Source organism: Podarcis tiliguerta (genome assembly GCF_965153285.1).
Source record: "Podarcis tiliguerta genome assembly, chromosome: Z".
Lineage (NCBI taxonomy): Eukaryota > Metazoa > Chordata > Lepidosauria > Squamata > Lacertidae > Podarcis > Podarcis tiliguerta.
This window is the reverse complement of record NC_139553.1, coordinates 40,673,953-40,697,923: the sequence shown is the minus strand read 5'-3', so window position 1 is coordinate 40,697,923 and position 23,971 is coordinate 40,673,953. Positions and strand designations below refer to the sequence as shown.

Here is a 23,971-nt window from a genome sequence, read left to right as displayed (position 1 = left end):
GGGACACTGAGGTATGTAGTTGCTTAAGGAAGCAGGAGACATTTGACTAGTTGTGAGTGTTAAGGGGTCTGATAATCATAGGCAAGCAGCAAGCATACGAAACAGAAATAAGAAGAGAAAACTGTGATGGTCCATATTTCCCATTATACCTCTAGCTGTGAACTTTGCTCCTTCAACTCTATTGCTCCTTAGGTAATTCAGTAGGGATCAATCTATGTTACAGGATAATGAAACAGCAAACAGGAGGATTAGTTCCAGACATCTGGTCCATGCCAAGAATAATAGGTCCCCAAGGATTGACTTTCTTCACTGCAACAGGATTCATCAGATGCGCAACAGCAATTAAATGAAATATAATCATTGAACTTGGCCACGCCATATTGGCTGCTCTTGCTGCCTTGCTGAAACAAAGGCTGCTGGGGGGGGGGGGGGCTTCTGTGTTGCCACTTCAGGATTTCCCACCCCAAGCATTTGCACGTGTTTGCTTCAGCTGTCTGTAAAGGAATTTGTTCACAAAGTATAGAAACTGAGAATGAAATTATGTAACTACCACTATTTTACAAAACAAAATAGAGGCGGTGTTATATAACATCCTTGTTTTCAAAGGAAGGATCGCATAGAGTTCTTCCCTTCCCACCCGCACTATGGCACTTTTCTAAAATCTCTTGTTTGTTCTCGTCTTACTTTACAATATCTTGCCTTGCAATGGCTTTGTTTTTTGTTTTGCTTGTTTGTTTGTTTTGAAAAAGAGAATCTGCTTGTAATTGCTTCATGGATGCAAGGATTTTCTGCATTCACCACTGGTCAACAGTGATGGTCCTCTCATTCCAAGAATCCTTTTTTGGGGATGGGGAGTGAGGTGCAGTATTTCAGGTTTTGTAGAATGTGATAAATATGGGCACCAGGCACCCAGCTTCTGTATCCCCTGACCAAATGAATGAGATATACATTTGGAGCTGTAGAGGTTGGAGGTGGGCTTCTGAAAAGAGATGCCAACCCACAGCCTTTTGGGAATGCTGTTTAGTGCAGAGTTCTTCAACCTCAAGTCTCCCGATGTTGCTGGAGTACAACTCCCATAATCCCTGACCATTGACTAACACTGGTCTAGTACTGCGACCACTTGGACCACTGCATTTCAGTATGAACAGCTGCCATATCTATGATGGGTGACCCCAGTCTTCACCGGCAATGAAAACCAACTTCTGCTCCTTCCAGGCTCTAGGGATTCATAGTAACACATACTTATGCATCTGTCACGCCATGAAACAACAACAATGAACAAGTCCTGACAATCAGGTAGCTTCATGTTAGAGCACACAGAAGGTCTATGCTTCAACCCTAACATCTCCAGGTAAGGCTGGAAAAGTCCCATATCTGAAACTCTGGTGACCTACTGCCAGTTGGAGAAGATAATGAACTAGCTGGAAGTTGGCTTCATGGTCCTGGCCTTGAGCTGAGACTAGGAGGAAGAAGAGCCAGCTGAGCACAAGGCTTCTGAACCATCAGCTGCAGAAGTGAACTAGGTCCCTAATGCTGATGGTTCAAAGCCAAGAGATCTTGAGCCTGGTGTTCTGGAACATGAAGATCCCAAACCAGGACTCTGACAGATGCCATCCTCCCAGCCTGACTCAGGAGATGTATCGCTATGCCTGCCCAACTATGCAGGGAGCTCACCAGGTGGGAGTCCAGAGAAAGGTAAATAAAAGCTCATCTTCAGGCCATGGCTGGACCTTTATAAACCACAGTATCCAGACCAAGGATGTTGAGCTTGGCAAGGAGGAGAAAGAGAAGCAAGCTGCTTATGTGGAACTGTCCATGGTGTTGTATTGACCCAACGGATACATGGAACAGTGGGGAAAGGAGGACAGCAATTGTCAACCCAGCCCCTACTTTCTATATATTTGATTGACAGGAACTTTGAGAGGGTTTTTTTTATTTAAAAAACCCCATACATAAACTTTTCCATTTCCTCAGAGTTTAGGAAGGTGTCCAGGAAGATACTTTTAAAAAAGCAAAAACCCTCCAATTTTCTTGTCTAGCATCAAGTTGTCAGTGCTTACAAAGTCTCTTTTTATAAAAGGCTACAGCTGGAACTTTCAGGGGGAAATGCAACACCATTTATTTCAGGGATAAGGGAAAACGCAGCAGACGTTGCCTAGACTTGGAACACGGCATTCATTCGTCAATACGTATCAATCCTGCTAACAATCATGACTCCAAGCCAGCTTGTAACAGACTTAGTGTGATAAGAGGGAACACAGTACGGATTTCTTGGCTTCTCTCCATCCCATAGTTTCCTAGGCAGGATAAGTTTAAGTGACTTTTGGAAGCACTGCAGTGAGCTGTGAATGATGGATGAAATGAAAAATCTTTGCTCAGTGCACAGAGAGTAGAGGCGACGCTCGCCAAATCCCTTCTCTGCTGTGTCACTTATTATCTAGACACTTGATATGTGTCTTCGTGCGAGACACATCCCCCCGAATCCCCAGCAAGCCCTACCTTTTCAAAAAAAGAAAAAGAAAAATGAGGGAATATTTAAATGTAGTTTTCCCCTCTGATACTTCTGCATCATTTATTAATGTGCTTTCCTTGCTATTCTCTGCCTATTTTGGTGACCTTACTAGCTACAGAGGCATTATGTACACAAGGATCAAACTGTTGGCTACAGTTTGCTTTTGGAAAAAGATTAAGAGCACTTGAAAAGTAAGCCAGGAGATGTTTATGAGTTTTCATACCATTACATACACAACAGATCAACAAGACAGTCTGTTCTGCAATGAGTACAATCAGAAATAAATACGAGGATTATTTGTGTGTGAAATCTGGCCCTTTACTTCCACAGAGGTTCCCACTTTTCTACCCCATAGTCTTGGATATCCACATCCATGTTATAGGAAATCTTGGAAATCCCTGGAAATTGGATGTGCATCCTAATGTGGGATTATTTTCAGTAGGATACATATTTCAATGGAGAGCGTGCCTCTCCATTGACTTTCCGTGGGATGTGCATCAACATGCAGATTGAAGCATGGCTGCTATCCATTACTTCTGGGATGCATGTCAAAGTACACGTCTAAATACAGGTGTTCTCACTTGCTTTCACTGGGGTGCATCACATTTCTAGCTTTTTATCATTCCCCACCCCCCCCAAAAAAAAGAAAGCCCTTGGGGAAAGCTAGCCAGATAGAATTGGTGGTTTCTGGTTAATTTTCAGATCAGAAATCGAATCTTCCAAAGTATCATACCATTTTTAATCAGGACTCTGTGCCAATCCACAAAAAATTGAATGTCTGGATAAGCCAACACATAGACATAACTAGAGACAGATATGTCAACCCATAAATAATAATTTTGTACAAAGATACTTTACATATACAGTGGTACCTCAGGTTACAGACGCTTCAGGTTACAGACGCTTCAGGTTACAGACTCCGCTAACCCAGAAATAGTACCTCAGGTTAAGAACTTTGCTTCAGGATGAGAACAGAAATCGCATGCCAGCAGTGCCACGGCAGCGGGAGGCCCCATTAGCTAAAGTGGTGCTTCAGGTTAAGAACAGTTTCAGGTTAAGAACGGACCTCCGGAACAAATTAAGTTCTTAACCCGAGGTACCACTGTATGGACAACAGTCATCAGATGTTGAGTAAATCAGCAATGGACACACATGTGTGAGCCAGACATTAGTCTCCTTTCAGAACAAACTGGGGAGGGGAAATGCAAAGAGGCATTTTGTTGGTGAAGCTAAGATTTTTAAAACTAGGGAGGAATTGCTGGAGCTGATGCCAAAAAGTTAAAACTGTCCAGTGACCCAAGCTATTCTTAGGCACAAGCCAAGGGTTGGCCAGATTTGCCCGTTTCTGCACAAAACAGGTGCGCTGAGACCAGAGACATAGCTTTCTGCTGAGCTGTTTGAATTACAGGGGGCATCCACTACAGTTACCCTTGTGACTCATTCTGATTTGAATCAGGATCTAAATTAGGTTCAAAACAATCAGCTTTACTGCTGAAAACTGGTGATTTCAATCAAGAATGTAATGGAAAGAAGTAAAACAAATAAAAATGATAGACTTAGCCAGCTGTTCTATTTCTCCCTTTTTTAATCTCATAATCACTCATTATTGTCTTCTAAAATGTCAGATGCCTTTGATTTTCTTTTCTTTCCTTTTTTAAAAAAAAGATCATCTATGATTTCCAAAAAACAAAACACCCCCCCCCCCAACAAAGTATATGTTGTCAACAGTGCTATGTACAAAGGGTAAGGTTCCTGGATCAAAATTTCATAAAAAGGAGGCCCTGTTGCATTTACAGTGCTCAGAAATAAGAGGCATTCACCAATGTCCCATAAAAAAATGCGGTGTTCCACAGTAAGATCTGTTTGTTCTGGAGGGAGGGGAACAGGAGGGAAGGGAAGCGTTTCTTATATCACTACTTTCAGCAGCATTGCTACTATGAGATGTGTGATGTTTACCACCTGCAGGCTTACGGTGCAGAGGTAGCAGAACACCTAGAAGCATTTATCATTTACACTTATCATTTGACAACTTAAAGGTGATAACCTGCTATTAGACAAGCTAATCTACACAAAGAATAATAAAGAGAAGAGAGATAGAAGAATACAAGGTCCTCTCTCACAGATATGTCTTTAACTTTTGCCCCATTCAGAAAAAAGATGTGTTCTGTAACTATCTATCCATCAGTTGTGCCAGCAAACATTCCTCATAACAGCCCGATATTCAATCCAGGTTAATATCCATTTATTCCTCCTTCTGCTGATGTTTTCCCAATGTTCAGTCCAGGCAGCACAGATTCATTATTTTCCTTCCCATCCAAGAAGTCTAATAGAGATTCCCCAATTTTAATTATAAATAAGTGTCAGCCATAATATTGGTCCAGTCCAACCTCACAACTTCCAGGCTACCCCCCCCCCCCCGAATTTATTTGCGGTTTTTATTTAATATGACAATATTCCACTTCCATTTCCAGTTGCCATAGTTTTCCATCCTTATCTTTTAGAAAGAAGCTGCTATTATAGCCTATCAGTAATCACTGATCATTTCCTCTTATCACGCCAAACGATTAACTACCAACAAGAGTCAAGCTGGGAGGTGATGATAAGCCAATCACATATTGGCTATCTCTTGTCAAGTGCCTGCTTTCCTCACTACCCCCACCCTCTCCAGGTATCAGTTATCATGTAAATTAAGCATGTGGATTCGGGGCACAAATCAACACATCTGTCATCCTAGCATCTCTTTGCAAATGTAGTCATCTAATGAAAAAATAGCATGCCCAGGGAGAATGCTCTTGTCAGTTTCCATACTGTCTACTGCTAATCAAGGCCATTTGGCAATGAGAATACCAGCCCCCACAAGAGATGGCAAAAAGGCAGAAAATAGCCTGGGACATGATACATTTTGGCACATGAGAAACACAACATGGGTGCTCCCCCACCAGAGAAGGGGGTGAGTGAATATCTACATCTGGAACAATGGAGGCAATAAAGATCTACGGGAACAAGGAGGGAATCAAATCAAGTGGGAATTAAAGGGGAGCTCCCACCATTTCTTCCCTAGAGTTGGGAGGAGGGATTGGGTGTGTGTGCCAAAGAGGAGACAGATCCAGCCTCCAGGGAGTGCACCACAGCTGTTGCTGCCACTGTGGAAGCAGTAGCAACAGTAGGTGATGCATTCATAGAACTGTAGAGCTGGAAGGGACCCCAAAAGTCATCTAGTACAATCCCCTGCTATGAAGGAATCTCAGCTAAAATATCCATGATTACCCAACCTCTGCTTAAAACCCTCCAAGGAAGGAGAGTCCACCACCTTCTGAGGGAGTCTGTTCTACTGTCAAATGGCTCTGACCGTCAGAGAATCTCCTTTCTTCTAACTTAAAGTTTGGAGGCCAGATCTGCTGTCCCTGTGCCTCTCGCCACTCAAGGCTGCAGCCTCACCTTGCTGCATGGGTGGGTTGGCCCTGCCTGGGCATAAGGTACCCACCAGAATGAAACTTAAAGATGTAAAAAGTCTGAGTGTATGCTTTGCATACACTCCAAGCAGCCTGAAAAAAGAATTTAAAAATACATGAGAGTTGTATGCTGTATTGCCTAGGATGACTCCAGGGGTCCAGAAGGATAGGCCTGGGTATCCCCCAGAAGTCTGAACTTCCCTATCCTGATATAGAGCCTAAGGACCAGTAGCACCATCATGTTACTGTTCCTGTCCAAACACAAACACAGCCTAGAAGCGGGTAGCCCCACCCCTGTATTTGTAGAAGCTAAAGCTGAATGAGCAAATTCATTAGAACACCTTATATAAAACATCTCTCTGTTTTTAAGGGCCTAGACCCATCAATCATGAAAGGGAAGCAGACCTTAGAGGAAAGCTGAAAGTTCCCATCAGAACATCCAATTTCTGGATTAGATATAATGAATGTTTGCCAGGAGTCAGGCGAGGGCTGGGCTGGATAGGCAGACTTATTTACCAAAATCATTTGAATACACTGCAGAAAACCCCGTTCTGTCTCTACATGTCCAATTCGCGAACAGAGAAGAAGGCTGAAATCCACTGAATAAATTACCTGTTGTTAATTAATTATTCACCCAGCTCTAGTCATTGTCTCCGGATCAGTGAACTATAATTTGTAGCTTAATCATGGATGGCTGTAATATATGTAAATTCCGTACCCATAAACTATTCAGCTTGGGCAGTGAAGGATGGAAAATGCTTTGAGTTAGCAGAGAATCGGAGGAAGCTTGAGCAGTAAAGCATGCAGCAACATTTGCGAGCCACATAATTGGAGTCCCTTGAAGTAAACTGTTAGGCTGGAGCGCTGCTAAAATTAAACTGATATTTATTTACATGCTGGCCAAATAGATCTCTATTGGAGGGGGAAGCAAAATGAGGGTCAGTACTTTACAAGGATTCCCCCCAAAGCCACAATGGACATCTATGAACTTTGCATATAGAGATGCATTGTGACCTCTCTGCCCACAGTTCCTGTCCATGGTCAACATCAGCACATGGTATTAGCACAAAGCTGTTAGCACACAGTGCTGCAGCATTGCCCCCAAGCCCTCTGTTTTGCACTGAGCAGGTAGGAATGGTTTTATCTGTCAATCCTGGTTTCTTCCAGTTTCTCATTTTTCCAGTCTTATGTTCCGTTCTCTGTATTTCTAGATAAATATGCAAGTCCTCATGAAATTTCATCAACATTTAGTACAGATTGCTCCTAATACACACACTTTTGCCTAAAGTACACATTTTTTTTGCAAAGCAATGTTCCCCAATAGAATCCATTTCGTTGCATGTTATTTTCACTAACATGTGCATTTTTATGAACATTTTGCCTAGTTATGCATATGCATTTTTTGCACATTACTTGGCTGGAAAACTGCAGTGCAAAATCTGGAGAAGTGCAGATGTCGAAAGGTGGATATGTTTCCGTTTGTGTATTTGTTACAGGAAGTGTGACTTTGGGTAGGTTTCCTGCTCAGAGCTTTTTGGAAGTATTTATCAGTACGTAAATGTTTCTAAATAAATAAATAATGCAAAATGAATCAAGTTTCCATCCCATCACTATGTTCAAGCAATACTGCCAGCTGTAATTTCTTACAGTGCTCTGGCTGCATTGCTCTGGTGCAGGGTGGTGGACTTCAGGCCCAGGCCCTCTCTGTCTGGCCCTTAAGAAAATCTCTTTAGGCTGCACACCTATTCAGTCATACCCCTCACCTGACTTCCTTGACATCCTCCTTGAGTGTTTTTGTTTGGCTGGAATGCGCCCTTGAACTCTGATAAAGCCTCTCACCTGCCTGGATGGAGGATAGAGAAGGGCATGTGGATTTGTGTCAACTGCTGCTGACTAAAATTGAAGCTAGGACAGCCATTTTGTGACTGGCGCCCACGGCACTTTCTCAGAATTCCAAATGTGCCAACTCTGGTCGACAATCCTTGCGCTACACAAAGTGCCAATGTAGATTACCATTTAAGCGCATCGGTGCCCTCGACGTATGGTAAAACTCACAGGGTGGCAAAGATGACCAAGTTACCCAAGTTAGATCACCTGCTGGCAGCACCCAACCGTGTGACTTTTCTGCCTAAGAAACCCAACATCATATTGTTATACTCTAGGGGAATTTAATTAACACTTTCTCATTATTAATGCTCTATTGTTGCCCTATTGAAACCAATTAGGAAATCCCATTTCCCCCCTCCCTTCCACTCTCATAAAAAGGAGCCCATTAAGCTAATCTAGATGCCCTAATCTTTGATAGCCAACTGTGGGGAAAGTAGCATGATGCACGATCTTGACCTTTACCAATACTGTATATTTTGATTGGCTGCCTGTTCTGCCACTTCTCGTCCATTTAGCAAAGCTGTAAACAAGGGAAAATGCTGAATGGCACAGCCTAGCAAATTGCAGAATGTTGAAAAGGTCAAAATAGCACAGCAGAATGTTACTATCCTGTAATTTACAGAGTATATGAGCCATTCACATTCTAATAACTCATTCTCATGACAAGCCCAGCAAAAAGACCATAAAAGTCACAGTGTGAATCCATTTCAAAAGTTGGATCTTTTTTTTTTCTAATAAGGGTGAGAATGGGATGCAAACTTAATCCAACTTTAATTTCTGTTCCTTCCTCTAGCACCTAAATGCAAACCTCCACCCCACCCGCAGCAATGCCTCAAATAACACCTCATAAAAATGAACGTTGGCAAGTTCTCAAAGCCTAACCATGAGCAAGAAATACATTTCAGCCGATATCATTTTCTATTTGTTGTTTTCTGAAAACAGGTTGAATTGCAAATCGTTCAAGTGCATTCATTAATGTAAAACAGAAAACCTATTGTGTTGGCAATGGGAAAACTTTTCCACCAATAGACTTCTCTCTCCTCCGCCCCCATAATCAAGTTAAGTCTGCCAGTTTTCTGGGAGCTTCCCAGGGACCTGTGTGTGCTAACCTTTAAATGACTTTAGGCAGAAAGGATACATGTTTCTCACCATCATTGACACCACTGGTTCTATACAATAGGGGCTGTGATACTGATATAACCACATTCCAGGTACTACTTCAAAATTGTGTGGGGGAAAGACAAGCATTTCTCAGTAGCAATACACCACGGATTGAGTGTGGGATTAGAAGGGCCTGTAGTCTGATGACCCAGCAAAGCTCAACTGCCACAATGGGAGCTTACCAGGCCTATGCAGAGCTTGTTCAAGGCCCAGGGTGGGAGTCTTGCTATAATAAAGTCATAAACGCAAACAGAAAAAGCAGGCAGTCCCTAATGGGAGCCCTGACCAAACTGGGCCTCCAAAGCCTGAGACAAGTGCATGCAGGTGCGCCACCTGTCCTGGCCTGCTGCTTCCTTTTGGATTTTGAAGTTTTGTCTCACATTTTTGTAATCAGGGTCTCCTAACGTCATGCAGTATTATGTGGATTTTCATGCAGACTTCCCCTCAATATATGCATTTTCTGTTTGGAGACTTGCACTGCAGTTTTGAAGGATGCTTGTGTATCAGTTCATGTACTATTTTGGGAGGTGTGAAGACAGGTATGCTCACATTGAAATGCAAACTGAAGCAATTTCCCCCTCATAGTTCTGCAGAGCTCCCTTGTTTGCCAGGAAGGGAGCTTGTTCCAGGTTTTTCCCCTGGCAGAAGAAGGTGCCCTTCTTTCTGGGAAAACCCAGTCAACGAATGTCAGATGTCGTGACCTGGGAAACATGGCTACGTGAATCTGGAACTGTTGAGGGAGAAGCAATAGGTGGATATTCTGGAGAAATACAAGGGGTAAGGGACCTTGAGGAATCGTTCTCTGGGGCTGTGCCCCAGTCAGAAGAGAACCACCTGTCACCACCAGCATCAATAATCATCATCATTACCCATTTGATTAAAGTGACATACATGGTTCTCCCTTTCTCCATATTATCCTCACAACAACCATATGAGGTAGGTTAGACTCAAGGGCAGTAACTGGCCCAGTGTCGTATTAATGGCTGAGTGAGGATTTGAATCCTCATTTCCCTATAGTCCAACACTCTAACCCAGCCTTTCTCAACCTTGGGTTCCCAGATGTTGTTGGACTACAGCTACCATGATCCCTGACAACTGGTCCTGCTAGCTAGCGATGTTGGGGACCCAAGGTTGAGAAAGGCTGTTCTAACCACTAGACATGCAAGTTCTCTTAGAATAGAGAACTTGCACTACAGCCCTGCACCCTGAAAGAAGGTAGTGGTGAAGTCACTGTTTTCTGTGAACAGGTTGGGACCAAGAAACTGGTCTAAGTGCTCCTGAGTGTTACTGGAATAAATATATTCAGTGTTTTTTTCGGGGGGAGGGATGCAGGTGTATGCATACCCCTAAATATTTTGTGAATCTAAGTTTGGTCTCATTGATGGGCCATATTTCAATATGAGTAGGAAAATGAGAGTACCCCTAAACATTTTTTTAAAGAAAAAAGCACTGAATATATATATATATATAGTCCTCTTTGAAGTGCGACAATAGATACTGGGGAGTTTAAGGTACCCTCCTTCTGGGTTACCTTTGATCTGAGCCAACAGAGCTGTTTTTACATTTTTAGTAGGAACAAATACTAATGAATTGGTAAGAGCAGGATTGATCCCAATGCTGCTACACTCAGCAATGAATTTTCCCTGGTTCCAACTAGGTTCCAAAGGAAATCTTTCACGTCCTTATCAAAGTGTTGGAGAGCCCAGCCATGTCCATAATGGAATCAGATCTTTAGGACTGAAAGCTTTGAGCAAATCAATCAAGGCTGATGCTTTGATTTAAGCACACTTTAAGGAACTTTCCAAATGAATAATGGACTATCTAAATATTTTATCTATAGGAAAATGGCTTGGAGAAGTTTGCAGAATTGTCCTTATATTGGAAATTCTTTTATTTTTTAAAATTACGGTAGTTTACGTTTTTAGCATTAAGTTTTCTGGTATGTTTTTATTTATAGGAAAATGGCTTGTGGAAGTTTGCAGAATTGCTCTTATATTGAAAATTCTTTTATTTTTTTTAAATTAGTTTACATTTTTAGAGTTAAGTTTTCTGATATGTTTTGCAGGAAGTCATTAATAAATGGAACAAATGGGTGAATAAAATTCTGGGAATTGCTCAGTATGTCACACCAAATGCTGATCAATGAAACAAAGGCTGAATTTTTAAAAACTGTAATCCTAAGAATGTGAAAGTGTTAACAAATGCAGAAGAGAAGGATGTTTACTTCAGATAAGACTAAGATGCATTACAAAGTAAAATAAGTTCAAATGGTACATAGAGGAATGCTCTTTTAATCAATCAAATTTATCATCAAAAGTGATGGCAGTGGCAATAAAATCATAGACAAGACTAAACAAAAACAAAAACCCACAAATGTAGTGAATGAAAAGCAGAAGAACAGGTGAAATGGTTGGGCAGAAGCCACCAGGAACAGAAAAGCTGTTCCAGTGGCAAAGCATCTTCTTTTCACATTGAAGATTCCAGGTTCAATCCCCAGCATCCCCAGGAAGGGCTGGGAGACATCTCTGCCTAAAACCCAGGTGAGCTGCTGGGCAGTCATTGTGCTCAGCACTGAACTATATGGACCAATGGCCTGATGGTATAAAGCCACTCATTGTATTAGGTTAGCTCAAGCATAGGAGAAATGGAAAGGAGAGTTTAGCTTGTACACAGAGTGTTGCCAAGGCTGGTTGGTTGGCATCTGTCTGTCTCGGGAGTCAATGGAAGAGTGCATCTTTGCTGGGTCCCCAACCAGTGGTAGATTTTGTCCTTTGAGACTGATTGGGCATACAAAGGAGTCCAGTGGTAAGTGGAGCCAGAGCCAATGACAGGCAGAGCCAATTCGAGTTTGTCTCCATCATCCTCCCTGCTGAATTTTTGAAGAGTTAGCTGGCAGCCAGAGCCACCCTCTGAACTGATTATAAATACAGGTGGAAAGCAGACTGAGATTGGTGGGGCAATGCCCCATTTACTCTAATAAATCTGCCTCAACTGGGCCCAACAACTGCCCACAGTTGCCACCTGTTGAGAAGTCTGCCTAATAATACTTTTCATATTGTTACACCCACTGAGATCCTGTAGGATGGAGCACCCTGACAACCACACATCTGTTAATACTCTTTCCTGTCTTACCAAGCCAAATGAGTTTGCAGTAATGTGTCTATTGTCAAAGGACTATGTGATCTTTCTAAAATAACTGTGAGACAGAACTTATGAATGTGAGATTGGCTGTCCTCTTGGGATTAACTTATTGTCTGCCTTAGCATGGCAAAAGGAAATTAATATGATTTGAAGAATCTTCTTCATTTTGTAGCTCTCTTGAAATCTTATTCTAAATTTCGAGCACCGTATAATGGGAGCTCGGGAGAGAAAATATGTGGAAAGCAACTCCAGCTTTCAGTTTCTGTCTCAGTTTGACAGGATTGTTTTGATCTTTGTCATCATATAAAGGAATGGAAGAAAATGCTTCTTAGTAAGAACAAAGCCAACTTTAGGTATTATCTGAAGTCTAGAGACTGCAATTAGGTCAGATAACTAGTTGGACTTACTGAAGAGCCTGCTTAGATTCCATTTATTTTGTATGTTCCTTGTTCTAAGTACAGCAGCAGGAATCATTCTGTTCCTAACTCAAGAGTTACTTCTGTTAGTGTTGAAGCCTACCAAGAGGAAGACCGGTGGAGGTGTTGCTTAGCAACCTGACAGAGTGACATGATGTTAGCTGAGGTAAGGTGTGCCCTGATTGGTTGTGTCATTCTGAGGGAGTTTTATGCAACAGAGCACTAGGGGGCTCAGCCTCCTCCTGGCCTGGGCTACATTGCTCCCTGGGGCTGCTTCACATCCTCAAGGGCTGCCCACTTTTGCCCTGTTACCCAGCAACCTTGGCCCCTGGCCTCACCCAACCCCAGTAGAATGTGGAATGTTGGGTTGGTTCAAGTTCCCTTCTCCTGTCATTAACTCCACTGTGCATTGTATGAAGAAGCCCATTCTTTTGTCTGTCCTGGTTCTCCTGCAAAATATTTTCATTAGATGACTTACTTACTAGTAATATGGGAGAGAAAGGGAAACCCATCTTTCTCTCTCTCCACTTCTTCCATAACTGAATAATTGTCTATCATGCCCCTACCCTGAGTACTGTTAAGAATACATCATTTTACAAGCATGTTTGCTCCATGCACAGTAAGAACTGGCTGTTGCATGTGCCATTTCAGACACCTGTGACACCATCCATCATCTTCTCCAAGGACCCACAGGCCCATTGTCTTAAACAGCCAGTTAGCAGAGTTCCTTGACACTACGCAAACCCATTTTCTGCAGCTGTTGTGGCAATAAATTCCACCCTTATAAACGAGAGCACTGCAAATTGACTTGCATGTAGTAACGCCGGCAATAAACTTTTCTGGCTTTATTCATTTTCTCCAGACTGTTATCCCCCCCAAAATGCAACTTACCCAGCTGGACATCTATCATGCTCGTCTGGTTCTCCATAGGGTACATAGGCTGTGGAGGCCTCTTAGTGACTAAGGCTAGAAGAGAAAAATGAGACAAAAGAGGGATGAAGGAAACTTCAGACAAATGGCAGAATAAGGAAAACAGCTGTCACAAATGGCTGCATTTTTGTAGTCTTGGTGCAACAAACATTTATTATATTTATTGTTTTGATAGTGTCAGACTGCAGTAGGAATATAGGGACATAGAAATCTGCCTCATGCTGAGTCAGACCATTGGTCCACCCAGCTTAGTATTTCTGACACTGCCTGGCAATTGCTCCCCAGGATTTCAGATAGGAGCTTCTCCCAACCCTGCCCAGAGATGCTGCCAATTGAAGCTGAGACCTTTGGCATGGGAAGTAGATGCCCAACCACTAAGCTATGGCCCTTCCCCCTAAATAAGCCCATGTGGGCAGCTAAGATTGGACAAATCTGTTAATTTAACTTCTTCAAGTTTCTATTTTTTTTATCTTAAATTCGGTTCTTCACATTTGTGCAACAATTTGCTTTAAAAAAAAATCCTCATGAAAATTTATCAGCAGTTTAGTGCAATTTCGCCCCAATTGTATTTCTGTATAACAACAACAACAACACCTTTATTGTCATTGTACAACCTGTGTACAATGAAATTAAACGAGCCTCCCTCTCCCCCCCAACACTCAATCTCTTAACAAACAACACACCACCTCGCAAGTCAATTTTACTATGTTATTTTCTGTTCAAGAGCCTAACAACCCACAGATAGAAGCTATTTTTTAGCCTGTTGGCACGGCTGATTATACTTCTATATCTCCTGCCTGAGGGTAGAAGATTAAAGAGGTTATGGCCAGGGTGTGAGTCATCCATGAGAATTTTTCTTGCTCTCCTAAGGCAATGATCCCTTGCAATGTCATCTAGCAAGTTCAAGGGACAACCCATATCATGTGCTGTATTCACCACCCTCTGTAGAGTTTAGAATGGCATATACTCCCCCCCCCCAAGCAATTTCCCCATATAAAGCATTTTGCTATTTTGTATACCCTTCAGCCCAAGTTCTCCTCTTCCCTTACTATCTCCTTCCATCTGCTTCCATCATTTCTAAATGCCCTCGGCCCAGTATACCTGAAGGAGTGTCTCCACCCCCATTGTTCTGCCTGGACACTGAGGTCCTCCTCTGAGGTTCTTCTGCTGGTTCCCTCACTGCGAGAAGCAAAGTTACAGGGAATCAGGCAGAGGGCCTTCTCGGTAGTGGCACCCCCCCTGTGGAACGCCCTCCCTTCAGATGTCAAGGAGATAAATAACTACATAACTTTTAGAAGACACCTGAAGGCAGCCCTGTATCGGGAAGTTTTTAATGTTTGATGTTTTACTATGTTTTCACATAATAAGCTGCCCAGAGTAGCTGGGGGGACCCGGCCAGATGGGTGTATTACTATTGCTATTATTACACCTTCTCAAAACTCCTTTCCTTCCCCCATTTTTGCTGGTCTCCCCACTTCCTTGCTCTCTGTCTCCCTAGGAGCCAATCAGGCTGAAGGGATGAAATGGGAACATAAAGATAGCCTGCTGGATCAGGCCAATGGTCCATCTAGTGCTGCATGTGGAGGAGCGGAGACGCGAACCCGGTTCACCAGATTACAAGACTACCACTCTTAACCACTACACCATGCTGGCTCTCATATGACTGCAGGAGCCCTCTCCCCTCCTGTGGTTTCCAACAGCTGGTATTCATAAGCTTTGCTGCCTCCAGCTGTGGGGGTAGAGCATAGTCATCATGGCTAGTAGCCATTGATAGCCCTCTCCTTTAGGTATTTGTCTAAATCTTCTTTTAACGCCATCCAAGTTTTAAAGCCATTAAAGACTGCCTCTTGGGGAAACTAGTTCCATAGTTTAACTATGTGCTGCATGGAGAAATACTTTCTTTTATCTGACATAAATCTTCCAACATTCAACTTCATTGGATGCTCATGAGTTCTATGAGAGAGGGAGAAAAACTTTCCATTTTCTCCATGCCATGTATAATTCCATAAATGTCTATCTTGCCTCCTCTTGCTTGCCTTTTCTCTAAATTAAAGGGAAGGTATTTGGCTAGCATAGATACCTGCTTCCAAAAACAGGTAAGAGATCAACCCCTGCTGAATAACAGTGCCTTTACAGGGTTTCAAAGAGGCTGCATTGCCAGTCCTACCTGGAGATGCCACTGATAAGCATTCTGTGCAATCTCTGCCCAAAGCCCCTACCTGAACCCAGAAAATTCAAGTGGCAGATCTAGACCCTTGGAATTATAATCACCTCACCAAGCTAAGGGGAAGCTCTACCTTCCCCAATCCACTTCTAATAAAATAACATTCCAGTATTCATATCAGACTTTCAGAGCAGATTTTCAGTTATCTCCTTCCCTACATACAAGCAGGATACATTCAAATGAAAAGTTCTGTTTACCCAGGCAGAATAATCATGAGTGGATCTCCTAAGACTTATGTTGCTTACACGTACAATTTTATTAGAGCAAAATGGGAAATTCCATTTGTAAGAATGGAATTGGCGCAAGGCACCTCATTCCAAACTCAAAAGTGACAGTGGGCCCCTAGGAAACATCCAGCCCACTGAAACAATTAAATTACTTTTGGAATAGCTGAGGAGCAGAAAGTTGATGGCAGGAACCTAATAATCAATTTCTTTTGCTAATGCACTCAGGACCTCTGAATGCTATTAGAGGAAGAAGGAAGAGCTGTCATTGCTACCTAATCATATATGGTGCTATCTCTGCTGAGAATTTTCAAAAGCTGCGGGATGGATCGTAGCACAATTCTCAAATCCTAATTTGCTTCAGTATAGATACTAAGGACTAATTTATGTGACTTAAAATTGGCTCTGGTCAGAGAGTTCAATCTAAAGCACAATTCAAGATACTGGTGAATGGTTTTAAAGCCCTGAATGGCTTAGGACCAGCATTGCCAACTCCCATATCAACTTGGCTGCTCCCTAAGATCTGATGCAGAGACTCTGCTCTGTGTCCCACCTACAGTGGGAGCAACAATGGGTAGCAAGAGTTTGCTTTCCCCACTACTCTTTCCTAACCCTTTTTCCTTTTGTGCTGTGCCTTTTAGACTGAAAGCCTGAGCTCAAGGCCTGACTTATTATTTAAAGTTTGGATGAGGAGTAGGGTGAAAATAGAGGGGAATCCTTCAATCTAGTATAAAATGAAGGAGCTTAGGAGATAGAAGTACCTGGACAAATCTGTCAATTTTGGTTCTCAGAGTTTCTTATTGCCCCCCCCCCCATCTTATATTCCATTCTCTAATTTTCCAGAACAATTTACAATTCTTTTTTTAAAAAAAATCCTCAGGAAAATTCATCAGCATTTGGGGGGCAAATTTCTCCTAATAAATGCATTTTTGTATGTAGATTTGACTAATATACTTTTTTTTTTTTTGCAATTGATTTGTGAGTTGCCATGCCCACCAGCTGAAGCTGGACCACAGGGTGGGAGCTATAAAGGTTCCCCACTTTGGATTATCGTGTAAGGTTTCACAAAGTCTAGGAGTCGGTGGGTTGATAAAGGGGTGAGGTTTGCTGTAGGTGGTAAGCAACACAAGCAGAAACAAAACATGCATGTACATATATATGCGTGTGGGTATATCTTTGTGTGCATGTGTGTGTGCATTCATTTGATATTGCTTGAATTTCACTTCCCCTTACACAATCATTCTTCTCCTGAAAACTTGGGGCATAAAAGTCAAGTACCTTTGAACCAGAAGTGCATAAAATTATGTATAACCTAATAGCAACCATTTTATCTAAAGCAAACTCTTCAGGAGAAATCTTTTGCTGTTTGGTTTTGGCTGACTGCAAAGATTCTATGTGTACTTATTTTCCTTTCTTGAGCACTTGAAGCTGGGGTATGGCTTACTGCTAAAGGCATGGTGTTTCCCACCCTCCCCTGTAATTTTTCCCACCCTCCCCTGTAATTTTTGTACAGCTTTTCCCTTTTGCAGGAACTCTTGGAGAAGAGGCAATCTGCAACATGGTGAAACAGTAGGGTGCTATTGTGAAAGGACAGCAGAAGACACAAGGACCATTGACATCCATCCTAAAGAACGTAATGAGCTGTCGTTCTGCAATGGGCAGAAAGGGCCGTTATCCCTCATTCTGATATCGAGGTCCTGACCTACGCTAGAAAGTCTCGAATCCTAGTATGCTCCATTCTGAAGAAAAGTAGCTCCATTAAAAGACTGAACTTGTACATGAAGTAGCTCCAGAACCTGCTGTGTATATATATGCCTGTGTGAATGAACCCTTAAGAGTTATAAACCTCAGACTTGGGATACTCTCTTTAGGCAAAGGCAGTGGTGGCTGTGCTTACTGGGACTGGTGGGGTAGAAGGCAGGGAGACCAACAGCAGGATTTAGCCAGAGCCAACTGGAAGTTCAAAGTCAGTGCTCCTTGCACTATCCTTAGTGGCTACTACATGGTTTAATGAGATTTCCATGGCTGATATAGCCAGTCTGCACTCTGCTGGCTCCTATTTGCCATGATATGCTAATATAATCAGATGAAGCGGGCGGGGTGGGGCAGGAGAAAATGTATCACCCTAAAGGAGAGGAAAGATTTGCATAACATCGGCATATTCTACTCCTACATATAGATGCAAATTTACCATTACCGTATTTTAAATAGACTACATCTTGTTACAGTGGAAAAGCCAATGCCCAGGTGGCTTGTGTGCCTGCAAAAGTTGCTGCCCAGGTGTTGAAGATGGGCAACGTCAAGGTATCTTTCTTAGGGTTCCTTATCTTTGAACTGGACTTGGACCTGGCAGCAATGGAGGCCAGTCCATTGAGGTGGATGGGGCAACAACCTCAGTCTGTGTTCAGCCAGCCCCCACCTGCCTGCCTTCTTATTTTAATCCATTTCAAGGCATGGTACTGGCTGTCAGACTCTTCATCCTTAAGTCTTGGTGTTGCTTTTATAGAACTCAGCGGGGAGGGTAATAGACAAAACTAGAATTGCCTGACATTGGTTCTGGCTCCACCTATTCCTGGCCTCTCTGCCTCCCCATTAGCCCCAAATGGTTACCGGGCACCGCTGCTGGACAGCCCTTCAAAAAGAGAACACTTTTGAACAGAGGACTGCCTCTGACAGCCCTCTCTAAGGAAGGATGTGGGCATTTCTCCCTATCAGTAACTGGCCACAAATGGCTGTTTGTTGCTGAACAGATGAGTGTTCTTCCTCAGGTCTCTTTTTACCTCTCCAAATTTAGATATGAGGTAGTATCACAGGGCAGTGTGATTGTTGTGTTTTCTTTTTGGTGCAACCGCCAGGCCTGGGTACAGTGAAGTGAGAGAATTTGACAAAATGGAGGTCTACACTTGAATACGGTGGCACGAGGGGAAGGGAAGAGCAACCGCTTAGCAGGCGGAAGATCCCATGTTACATTACTGACAGCTCTGGGCAGGGCTGCCCCCTGTCTGAAACCCTGAACAACATTGTTCAAAACGTATTTGAAACCTGACAGCCCGGTTAGGATCCTGGGTAAGCCCAAAACAGCTTTCAGGGGTTGTAAATGCCCCCCAGACTCAGGAGAGGAGTTATTAATTATACCCTTTTAACACTTCTTAAAGGTGAAGGGTAAAGGGACCCCTGACCATTAGGTCCAGTTGTGACTGCCTCTGGGGTTGCGATGCTCATCTCACTCTATAGGCCGAGGGAGCCAGCATGGTCATGGGGACAGCATGACTAAGCCGCTTCTGGCGAACCAGAGCAGCGCACAGAAACGCTGTTTACCTTCCCGCCGGAGTGGTACCTATTTATCTACTTGCACTTTGACATGCACTTTGACGTGCTTTTGAACTGCTAGGTGGGCAGGAGCTGGGACCGTGCAACGGGAGCTCACCTCATCACGGGGATTCGAACCACTGACCTTCTGATCGGCAAGTACTAGGCTCAGTGGTTTAACCCACAGTGCCACCCACATCCCTTTAACACTCCTTATTTGCCAAAATGACACAGGCATTTAATTTTGGAAGGAATCCTTTTGTGTCCACTTCAAGCTTGGCCTATGGATGTCTTATTGCTACTCTGCTGGAAGAGCAAAAAACCTCAAAGGTTTTCTGGTTTTATTTTTTTAAAAAAGAAAAAGAAGTAGGGGAGAAACTCCTAAACTGGTATTTGTCTGCTCCCTTAAGAAACATCTATTATTTAGCAGGAATGCACAACAGCAGTTTCTGTAATTCACTGCATAACTTCATAGAATAAACTGGTCCCAGTTTTCTGCACCTATTGACAGGGGCAACTAAAAGTCCGTACTGTTAAAATATGTGGCGAGGCTTTGATAAACTAAAAGTTATTATATTGTTTTCCCCCTGGTTCTTAACAAAAATAAAATCATTCCCCACAAGCAATTTAGAGAAGCCAATTAAGAGCAGGCTACACAGAAGCCCCATCATTAAACAAGTGACTACTCCTGGTGCTCATGAGGACCCAAAGGAGGAAATGCATTAGGTATCACTATAAAATGATGTGGAAATATTATTTCTCTATCTGCAATTCAGATGAATAGCAGGTGACAACCTCCACCCCCTCAGGTGTGCTCAGAGCAATTGCAGTAATGCTGGGACTATTAAAAGAATTGTAGACCTATTTCCCAAATGCAAAAAAAAAAAACATGTAGAGGCAAAGAGACCTGCCTTTTGCCAGGCAAATATTAAAGAGGATGTGTGTGTTAATTTTAAGATTGTTAATCCACTGCTACCATTTCTATTTTTCTTCCCTCCCCCCCCCTCCAAATCACCAAAATGGCCTCCTCCGAGCCTTGAACAACTCAGAATCCCACCTGAATCCTTATACCCCAGGTTGATACCACATCATCTGGAGGGCTGCTGCTAGACATAACCTAAGGGAGAGAGATTGGGCAGATACCCTTCCTTTTCACCTTTAGGTGAAATACTTCATTATGCCAACAGCTCATATGGAGCTGCTTAATTTTTATTTATTTATTTTAAAAAGTTTTGGAGTGCCAAGCCATTTTAATAACTGTTTTTTATTTACTGTGTTTTATACTCTGGGTGTTAGGGATGCGGGTGGCGCTGTGGGTTAAACCACAGAGCCTAGGACTTGCCAATCAGAAGGTCGACGGTTCGAATCCCCGCGATGGGGTGAGCTTCCGCTGCACGGTCCCTGCTTCTGCCAACCTAGCAGTTCGAAAGCAAGTGCAAGTAGATAAATAGGTACCACTCTGGCGGGAAGGTAAATGATGTTTCCGTGCGCTGTTCTGGTTCTCCAGAAGCGGCTTACTCATGCTGGCCACATGACCTGGAAGCTGTACGCCAGCTCCCTTGGCCAGTAAAGCGAGATGAGCACCGCAACCCCAGAGTCGGCCATGACTGGCCCTAATGGTCAGGGGTCCCTTTACCTTTATACTCTGGGTGATGTACGGATAGTTTTATAAATAGATAAATATTATTTCCATAGCGCTTGACTGGAAATGCCTGATTCCCTCCCTTCATTAGTATGGAGACAATACATAGAGGATAGTGAAGTATGGATCATGATATCTCACTTAGAAGGGAAAAAACACACACAAGATGAATCCCACCCTTCTATAGTCTCTTAAACTTAGCATCATTTTCGTTTTGCTTTCAACTATTTTCTTGGGGGAAACTGTACAGCAGAGTTTATCTGGCAGCAAAATCCAAAGGCAGCTATCAGGAGACCCAAATGCATTTTTCTGGCTCTGGAAATGAATTAGTGGTGGATGTTTGCCAAAAAATGTCAAGCTTTCTCAGTTGGCCCTGTAGTGATATGATTGAACCAGAAAAATAGATATAAATATTAGGCAAGGAAGGAGTTGCATGGTCCTGTTGAGTACATAACATTTGTAGGCTTGGGACTCTGAAAACCGCTTTGCTATACACGGCCTGCTGGAATTCACACTGATCTCTTTAGGCATTTTAAACATTGCTTTCATGAACGGCATAAAACACTTTCAGGGAGCAAGTGGTCACTGAACCAAACAGATACGTGAAATAAGTAACCCATGGCTGAATGAATTCAGAGACTATTTTCAAGGTTGGAAATAGCACACAAAGGTTAGCTGTTTCGTCCTAACAGCTTATGAGGGGGCTTTATCTTTGTGCTGATTGGTAATGGTGGATCAGATTCCCTAAAAGGCAATTTAGCTGCCGTTATTGATCTTCTGCAACGTGCTGTCTCTGGGGGGTAATGGGCATGCTTATGGTGTCCTTCAAACAAAGGTGGGGGGGGGGGAACCTGTGGAACTTAAGGTGTTGTTGGACCCTAAGTCAAAAGACCATGGCTAGTAATTATTCCTAGAGCTACAGCCACCTTTTGCCATAAGCTGAAGAGACACCTTATTCCCCTGCCCTATGACAGTTAAGGTATTTTGTTTTGTAAGATCCCACATCTCGCTGAATGTACAGTGCTGCGTTCCATGACTTGCTCTGTAATAATTGTAATGGATAGAATTGCACTATGACAAACATTCCATCTGAGCATGTATTGCAGCTTGTCAGGCAGAACAATCCCATCTCTCATCCCCTTGCATGATGTTCTGGGGCTTCTACCAACACCTTCCCCCAGCCACTTTTGGGAGCATTGGGGGATGTGCAGGAGAGGATTGGGGGTGTGAGAAAGCTTCATTACACAAGTGGAAACCCTTTCACAAGGTTTCCATCAATGGGGCTCATTAGATGAACCCACCCAATGGTTTTATTGGTTTAAAATGCACATATTCTGTTGCGGTAACTCTCCATAGGTGTTTCTGCTGAAGTGGTGGTAAGAAATATTATACAGTGGTACATCGGGTTAAGAACTTAATTCATTCTGGAGATCTGTTCTTAATCTGAAACTGTTCTTAACCTAAGGTACCACTTTAGCTAATGGGGCCTCCCGCTGCCGCTGCACTGCCGCCACACGATTTCTGTTCTCATCCTGAAGCAAAGTTCTTAACCCAAGGTAATATTTCTGGGTTAGCGGAGTCTGTAACCTGAAGCGTCTGTAACCTGAAGCATCTGTAACCCCTAGGTACCACTGTAAAGGATTCAAATTTTCCCTGCAAAAAAATCTCCAAGAAAGGTTGAAAATTTACTACAGGCATCCCCCCCCCCCCACTTAATGTGTACCCCATTCACATGTGACTGCATTTACATGCATCACTGTGAAATAAATAAATGATTTGAACCAAGAAATGGCACCAAAATGGTACAAAAGAGCTGGAGAGAGCTGGAGAGCAGGGGAAAACAGCTTGTGCAGCTGCTCCAAGTGTCTCACCACCCCCATTCAATCACCCTCCATGGGTTTCTTCTTCCTGGCCAGCAGAAACATTGCATGGGGTGTTTTTGCTCCATTCTTCCACCCACCTACCTGTCAATTTTGTTCCTAGGGTCCTTCTACCCTCCGATTGCCATCGGCCTCCCCACAAGCAGGGAGCAGCATTATTTCTGATGGGTGGGGGGGAGAAACTAGATGAAAATAAACCATTTCAAGCAACTTCCAAGACCAACAGGGAGAGCACCCAGAGGCCCTGCAGCAGCACTGGGCACTGGGAGCTACCCAGCCACTGACCCACTGACCACCCCCCAGCTCAACTTTCCAGTCACCGGAGGTAGGCAGGGTGCATGTTCATGCACAAAGTGCCTTGCTACTTGGGGAAAGGGACTGGAATGGACAGGATTCGCAGAGGAAAAGGCACTTTCCAGCCTCTGTCAAGAGCACCCTCCTCACTTTACGTGGTCTCATGTGTAGATGTGAAGCCTGATAACATAACCCCTGCATAAGTAGGGGAACGCCTGTGCTTGTTGTGTAAGCAAAGGAGAGCTCACCCATAAGTAATCCATAATACAAAATGGGATCTGCAGTTTTTTGTAGGAAGGAGAAATATGGAATAATTTGCACATTATGCATCAGGCCGTAAGGCTCCCACTGAGTTCAACTGAGTCAAATTGCAGTCCTTGAGCTCATGTATTTTCAGTGTGTGGCAAAATACACACTAATTAGCACAACTTTGAACCCTTGGCAAAACAGTTAATTTCTTTCTGAGGGAGAGGTAAAACTTAATTTCCAATACTCTGCTTATTGTGATAACAACTGGCAACGCAAGCTGTAGGTACTGTGAGTAGATTTATTATGGATATTTGCTGTTGTTGTTTTTTAAAAAAACTGTTGATAGTTTCTATATTTTGATAACTTTACTATGTCTACTTCTTTTTAATGTCTCTTGATTTTATTGGTATTTTCTTATGAATATTTTATATTATTTTATGCAAAGCACTTTGAGATTTATTTTTATTAAGTGATATATAAATCTGGTTAAATAGAATAAATAAAAATAGATTGTCGTTTTGCTGTTGAAAATTGAGCTGGGCCTCACGGCAAGCATTGAAAATGAAAAATTGCTAAATTATGAGGATCAGCAGCAGCATGGGGTGGGTGGGTGAGCTGAAGAAAATGTTTCATTTCCTTCCATCTTTACA

General features: G+C 42.9%; 1 protein-coding gene across 6 annotated transcripts in view; it reads right to left on the bottom strand.

Moving 5' to 3' along the window:
• IL1RAPL2 (interleukin 1 receptor accessory protein like 2) overlaps positions 1-23,971 on the bottom strand; it is a 484,356-nt gene that overhangs the window by 109,446 nt on the left and 350,939 nt on the right. For all 6 annotated transcript variants that reach the window (XM_083422319.1, XM_083422315.1, XM_083422316.1 and 3 more), the window contains one exon: positions 13,461-13,535. In XM_083422319.1, coding sequence (XP_083278445.1) covers positions 13,461-13,535 — 75 coding nt within the window. The remainder of the gene's footprint in view (positions 1-13,460; positions 13,536-23,971) is intronic.